Raw genomic sequence first — 7,462 nt, forward strand, 5'->3', positions numbered from 1 at the left:
TTTACTGTCCTTCAATTAATTGTCATTTTGTGGGTATGTCAATAAACTTCATAGGTTAAACACCAAAAATCAAATTATAACAAATAAATATATACACTTTTTGGTAAATTTTATTTAAGTTAGAAACAATCTTATTTTACTTATCAATCCCAGTTCCCTCTCCCTTCCATCCTCCCATCCTGCTATCCCCCCCATCCCATCTCCCATCCACTCCCCAGGGAGAGTGAGTTATTCCATAAGGGATCACCAAAATCTATCAAGTCATTTGAGACAGGGTCTAGGCCCTCCCCTGTTTATCTAGGCTGAGAGATTGTCCCTCCATGAGAAATGGGCTCCGGAAGTCCCTTTGTGCACTAGGCCCCATAGACTGCCCAGTGCTCCTAGCTGACACCCACGTTCAGGGGGCCTGGTTTGGTCCTATGTTGGTTCCCCAGATGTCAGATTGGGGTCTATGAATTCCCACCTGCACAGGTCAGCTATTTCTGTAGGTTTTCCCAGCATTGTCTTGACCCCTTTGTTTGTCACTCCTCCCTCTCTGAAACTGGATTCCAGTTTAGGTCAGTGCTTAGCTGTGGATCACAAACACTTTTTGACATTAAAAAAAAGGAAAGAAGATATATCTGAGTACGTAATATATTTTTCTTTAAATAACATTTTTTCATGTGTTTTACACATCAACCACTTTCCCATCTCTGCTCTCCTCCTGTCCTCTCCTCTTTCCCATCTGCCCCCCTCCATTTCCACTCCTCCTCCATCTCCATTCGGAAAGGGGTAGGCCTCCCATTGGCTTGTACAAAGCATGGCACATGGAGCTGAGCCAGGATTGAGCTCCTCCCCATATGTTAAGTAAGGACCAGGTAATCCAGCATGGGGAGGAGGTTGCCAAAAGCCAGGTAAGCACCAGGGAGAGGTCCTGCTTTCACTTTAGAAGCCTTACTAAGAGACCATGATAAACAATTGTTACACATGTGCAGATGGCCTAGGTCGATCTCATCCATTCTCCCTATGTGTTGTTTCAACGTCCATGAGCTCCAGAAAACCCAGGTCAACTGCTTCTGTGGGTTCCCCATCATAATGCCTCCTGGCTCGTACAATCCCTCCTCCCTTTCTTCCTAATGATCTTGGAGCTCTGCACAGTACTTGTCTGTGGATTCACATTCCTGCTTCCATAAGTTACTGGATATAGAACCTCTTATGGCAATCAGGGAACTCACCAGTCACTTGGAGTAGATGGTCCATTCAGGCACCCTCTCCACCACTGCTAGGAGTCTTAGTTGGGATTTCTCTGGCATCAGTTTTCTCCTTAACCCCCAACTGCTCCTTCAACAAGACATCACTTTTGAGTACATAAAGATCTTAAAATTAGTATGTAATATTTTAAAATAAATTGATTTAAATTATAAGTGAATACTATCTTGGAAATGTTTTGAAAGTAAGTTAGCTATGCAGATATTTAACCTATATTTAACCCCAAGTCCTATAATCCAGTATTTTTCCTTGTTTTAATTTTTAAAAAGAGCATATCTTGAGTTTAAAACTTGAAAAAAATGACCTATATGGAATTACAGTAATCTATACATAACCTGTACTCCCAGAGTGGACAGACGGCAATTTCAAGTTGAGTTTTATTATTAGGAAACTGAGTATTACAGTAATACAGATTCTGGGACAAGTATTACAGTACAATAATAGTTGAATCAATTTTTTTTTGAGACAGGGTTTCTCTGTATGGTTTTGGAGGCTGTCATGGAACTCGCTCTGTAGAGCGGGCTGGCCTCGAACTCAGAGATCCGCTTGCCTCTGCCTCCTGAGTGCTGGAATTAAAGGTGCAGGCCACCAACGCCCGGCTTGGATCAATTAATATGTAATGCCCATATGAATAAGGTGAGTTAAAAGGCCCAAAGTATTTAATTTGCTTGTTGTTACTGTGTATGTGTGTGTGTGTGTGTGTGTGCGTGTGTAAGATCTTTATGGGTGTGTGTACATGCTACAGTATACACATCAGTGAACTACTCTGTAGAGAAGGTTCTCTGTGGAGAGCTGCGCCACACTGCGCCTTAAAGATGGCGCCGGCTTCCACATTCCACCATCCTGCCAGTGAGCACTCTCAGTGGTAAACAACTCCATATTTGGCCTGCTCCCTTCCTGCTGGGGTCACGCCATCATCATCAGATTGCTTATGCATTCTGGTGAGCCTATGGCTTGCGCACACGTGGCTGCTCAGGGTTGGCTGGCCTCGGCTATTTAGGGAGCAGGAGGGGTTTCTCCCGTGGCTGCCTCTACATTGTTCATCAAGGTTCCTGAATAAACTGCTTGTGAGAAGGATTCCTGAGTCGCGTCTTCCTTGCTGGTCGAGGTGGTCATGACAATTGGTGGCCCGTACGGGGACGCTCGTACGAAGAAGATCCTACGGAACTCAGAACTTGCAGCGGTCAGGGGGTGCACCGGTAAGTCCCCAGGTAAGGCAGGGTCCCGCGTTAAGAGCAGGATTTTATTGTTCTCGCCCATAGATAGGGGGAGAACGGACAGTAGAGCCGCGTCAAAGCGGATGGGATAAAACGAAAGTAGTAAAGCCGCATCAAAGCGGACAGAGTAAAAGTGAAACAGAGGGCATTAGTTTTTTTTGGCCCTTGGGTGGTATTCAATTTTATTTTTTGGGTTTTCTTTTTCACTGTTTGTTGCAAGGATTGTACTAGGGCAGGTCAGTCTGGGAATCGACCTTGCTAAAAACATCCCACCCAATTTTTTTGGCGCTCAATGAGTTGCTGCATTCAAAAAACCTTGAACTTAAAAAAAGTACTTTGGAAAGATTCCTGACAGAGTGTGACACTGTGGCACCCTGGTTTGCCGTATCTGGCAGCTTGACACTCTCATCATGGAAGAAATTAGGCAAAGATTTAGATGTTGCTGCGGAACACGGTGTCTTTGCTCCCGGGGTTCGGCCCATTTGGACGTTAGTTTGTGGGTGCCTTACTGATCAAAAATGCATTAAAGCCATAAGGAATGGTCAGGCCGCCCTAGAACTTTTACAGGAGGAGAGGTCAGAGTCGGCTGCCTCAGTTGAGGCTGCCTCTCCCATAGGCCATACCCCGGATCTAAAAATAAAACTAAAACAGAAGAAAGAAGGGAATAGATTATACCCTGGCCTGTCAGACTTGGAGGATATTAATAGTTCTGCCGCCCCTACCTCCACCGAAGAGTCTGAGTCGGAAGAGGAGCGGGAGGCCCCCCATAAAGCACCTTTACAGTCCACCCAAAGATTGCTTGCTAAATTACAGCTAGGAAGAAAGAAAGTTAGCCGACTTTACCCAAGGACTGACATAGTCCCTTCGTCTCCCCCTCCCTATCCGGAGGCTGCAGCTAATTCAGGAGGAGCTTGCTTCAACTCAGAAGTTTGGAGACAGGTTAGAACAGAGATGCCTCTGGCCTATCCGATCTTCCAGGACCCACAAGGGAACAGGTTTCATGAAATGCTGAATTTTAAAATCGTAAAATCCTTGGCCGAGTCAGTCAGAACCTACGGGGTCACAGCATCCTTTACAGTTGCTCAGTTAGAGACCCTACATAGATTTGCCATGACACCGGCTGATTGGTGGAATCTTGCAAAGGCATGCTTGTCACCCGGTCAATATCTAGATTGGAAGGCCTATCTCAATGAATTTGCAATTACTCAGAGCGCGGCTAATGCCGCGGCCGGAGGGCCCCAGGCTGTTTGGGATGCGGAAATGCTCCTAGGCATGGGTCAATACGCCACTCAACAAAATGCTTATCCAGCATTGGTGTATGACCAGATCAATCAGATCGCCATTAGGGCATGGAAGGCTCTCCCCAATAAAGGGGAAACGACTGGCAATTTGACAAAAATCTTACAAGAGCCATCTGAACCTTTTTCTGATTTTGTGGCCAGGTTGGTGGAGGTGGCAGAAAAAATCTTTGGCGATACTGATACTGCCATGCCGCTAATAAAGCAACTTGTGTTTGAGCAATGTACCAAAGAATGCAGGGTGGCTATCACTCCACTTAGGCATAGGAGACTTGAGGAATGGATGAGGGCCTGCAGGGAAATAGGTGGCCCCCTGATTAATGAGGGGTTTGCGGCCACCGTCATCAACTTAAGCAGGGGAGGCAGCCACCCTGGAACTTGCTTCCATTGTGGTAAAGCAGAGCATATGAAGCGTAATTGCCCACAGAAAGACCAGCCAAGGAATAAGGATGCTTTAAACTTTAAAGGTGCTCAATGCACCATGCCAGGATTATGCCCAAAATGTAAAAAAGGGAGGCACTGGGCGAATGAGTGCAGGTCTGTTAGGGACATTAACGGTCATGTCATCCCATATATGTCAATGCCAAAAAATGGGAGACCAGGCCCCAAGCCTCAGGGCCCACAAATATATGGGGCCATGGAGAACTCAACAACAGAAAATCCCAATCTGAGGGAGACAAGCCTAGAACAGTGGCCGACATTCCGGCACCCCCAAAACCTTGCAGGGCCACTGCAGGTGTGGCAGAACTGGACCTCTGTTCCGCCTCCGGACTCATACTGACCCCTCAAATGGGGGTACAATTAATAGAATCAGACCTCCAAGGACCCTTGAACCCAGGCACGGTGGGTCTCCTCCTGGGAAGATCATCCACTATTTTAAAGGGTCTTAAGGTACATCCTGGGGTAATCGACCCTGACTATAATGGTACAATAAAGATAATGGTAGAGTCACCTAGAGGGGTAGTAGCTATCTCCCCGGGAGACAGGATTGCCCAGCTTCTGCTTCTGCCCAGCCAACATGAGCTGTTTCCAGCACGGTCTAATGAAAGAGGAAAGGAATGTTGTGGCTCTACAGGAACAGATCTGACCTTTTTGTCCTTGGAATTAAATCAAAGACCAGTCCTAACACTTAATGTGGATGGAAAAAGGATTCTTGGCCTGCTAGACACGGGGGCAGACAAAAGCATTATAGCAAAAAAGGCCTGGCCATCGGGTTGGCCTATACAGGCCTCCTCTCAAGCCTTATGGGGGCTAGGGTATGCTAAGGCTCTGGATGTGAGTGCTAGACACCTACAGTGGAAAGATGAGGAGGGTCATTCCAGAACTATGCAGCCCTATGTCCTGGATCTTCCTGTCGCCTTGTGGGGGAGGGACTTGCTCAATGATATGGGCTTTAAGCTAAGCAATAAATTTTCAGCCGCCTTTCAACAAATGATGAGGGACATGAGATGCCATCCAAGTTTCGGGCTAGGAAAACATTTACAAGGAAATAGGGGGCCCATTCAAGCACACCAGAGACACCTGAGGCAAGTGTTGGGTTTTTCCTAGGGGCCACTGAGGGAGATATTCCCATTACATGGAAGACGGAGGAGCCTATATGGGTTCCTCAGTGGCCACTTTCCTCCGAGAAATTGAGTGCAGCAAAAACCCTAGTCGCTGAACAGCTTGCCTTGGGACACATAAGGCCATCCCTGTCGCCATGGAATACGCCCATCTTTGTCATTTAAAAAAAATCAGGAAAATGGCACCTCTTACAGGACTTGCGAGCCATAAATAGCCAAATGCAATCAATGGGCCCTGTACAGCGAGGGCTGCCTGTGGGGACACCAGACCTTGAGCAGAAACCCACTTCCCCTTTGGCCTGGGAGCAGGCAGCTGTGTAATGTTTACTGAAAATAATTCAGTGCTAAAGCTCTTGAAAGACTCAGATAAGGGCTTGCTCACTGAAATACCATGCCTTTCACACCCCCCTACGGCTAGATGCCTCTTCTTGTCCCCCCCTGTGGTGTCTCCCCGATTCTGGGGCCTGAGATTAAACCACCAGCCAGGAGGGTGAGAAGTCTGGAAAGAATTGTATGTAGATGGAGCAGAAGTCCTTAAAAAGGGAAGCGTTTTTTCTTGGAGAGACTTCTCCTGAGAGCTCTCTCCTAAGCGGACTGGGGTCTCCTCCTAAGCTCACTTGGGAAGATAAAGTTTTCTTAAAGCAACTGACCGGTCTCTGTGTCATCTATCCCGACCACCTCGCTACATTCTCGGATGCAGGCCGCACAGCAGGTGCGACAGCTGCTGTTACTTTCTGCCTTACCAGCGTCTTGGCATGTTATTGCAATAGATATAAAAGATTGTTTTTTGTCTATCCCTCTCCATACGGAGGATTGTAAATGGTGTGCCTCTACTGTCCCATCTTTAAATCATGAAGAGCCCTATCAGAGATTTGAATGGGTTGTGTTGCCCCAGGGAATGGCCAATAGCCCCACTATGTGTCAGCTGTATGTAGGACAGACCATTGAGCCATTAAGAAGGGAATTGGAGTGCCAGCCTACAATCCTATGGCCAGAGAGTCTGGGAAACAGAAACTTCATTTAGTGGCTGATCAAAGAAGAGGCAGACTCCCTTGGTTAAGTAATGAGCTGAACTCAAGAAAGCCAGTAACAGAGAGGGAGGACTGATGATCAAAGAGATTAAGACTGGGCTGGTTTAACCCCCAGAAACAGCTGACCAGACAAAGGTTAACTCTTGAATCCCAGGCATCAGCCTGGGAATCTAGCATGGGACTGATCAAGACCCCCTGAATCTGGGTGTCAGTGAGGAGGCCTAGGTAATCAATTGAGTCTTGGGCAGCAGATCAGTACCCATCCCAAATATACACACGGACTTTGGACTCCCATAGAACAATGTGAGGAGCACTCTTACCATGAACTATTGGGGAAGGGTCTAGGCCCTGCCCTATATGAATTGACAGACTATGGACACCCCCATGGAGGGCCTCACCCTCCCTGTGGGAATGAGTGGATAACGGGGGGTGGGGTTGGAGAGAAGGTACGGGAGGAGGGGAGGGAAAGGGAGAGGGACCTGGAACTGACTTGTGAAGCAACCTTGTTTCTTATCTAAATTTAAACTGGAAAATAAAATAAAAAAAATTGAAAAAGAAAAGAAGGGAATTCCCCATCCTAAGATGTTTTCATTATATGGATGATGTGCTGTTAGCTGCCAAGGAAGAAAAATTTTTAGAAAAGGCATTTATTAGATTAATGTTTTTATTGGAGAATAAGGGATTGCTTGTGGCTCCCAAAAAGATTCAAAAAGGAAAAATGGTGAATTTTTTGGGCACAAAGATTATCGGAGATCATATTATTCCACAAAAATTAGAGTTAAGAAAAGATAATTTAAAAACCTTAAATGATTTTCAAAAGTTGCTAGGAGAAATAAAATGGATTAGGTGTTTTATTAAGTTCCCTAATTATGATTTAATGCCCTTGAATGATCTCTTAAATGGAGATCCAGCCTTGGATTCCCCCAGACAGTTAACCCCTGAAGCAAGGCTCGCCCTAAGTAGGGTGGAAGAGAGACTACAAGATGCCTTCCTACAAAGATGCAAGGAGGGTCAACCCATCTTTGTATGTATACTTCCCACATATTATCAGCCTACGGGCCTGCTTTGGCATGATGGACCTTTATTGTGGATTTATCCAAGCATAT

The 7,462-nt window shown here is 46.2% G+C and overlaps 1 protein-coding gene across 1 annotated transcript; it reads left to right on the forward strand.

Annotated features, from left to right (window-relative positions):
- The first annotated feature begins 867 nt into the window (after positions 1-867).
- On the forward strand, positions 868-4,544 carry LOC121137224 (igE-binding protein-like). Its single transcript, XM_040739245.1, has 2 exons — positions 868-893; positions 2,861-4,544. Exons 1-2 carry the CDS (start codon positions 868-870, stop codon positions 4,542-4,544), a joined length of 1,710 nt encoding a protein of 569 aa, XP_040595179.1.
- The last annotated feature ends 2,918 nt before the right edge of the window (positions 4,545-7,462 follow it).

This window comes from Mesocricetus auratus, unplaced genomic scaffold (assembly GCF_017639785.1).
Source record: "Mesocricetus auratus isolate SY011 unplaced genomic scaffold, BCM_Maur_2.0 Super-Scaffold_100676, whole genome shotgun sequence".
NCBI lineage: Eukaryota > Metazoa > Chordata > Mammalia > Rodentia > Cricetidae > Mesocricetus > Mesocricetus auratus.

Coding starts and splice junctions, on each gene's coding strand:
- LOC121137224 (XM_040739245.1), top strand. CDS start 868: ATGGGGAGGAGGTTGCCAAAAGCCAG. Junction 894..2,860: donor AGGAGGTTGCCAAAAGCCAG/GTAAGCACCAGG, acceptor CGTATCTGGCAG/CTTGACACTCTCATCATGGA.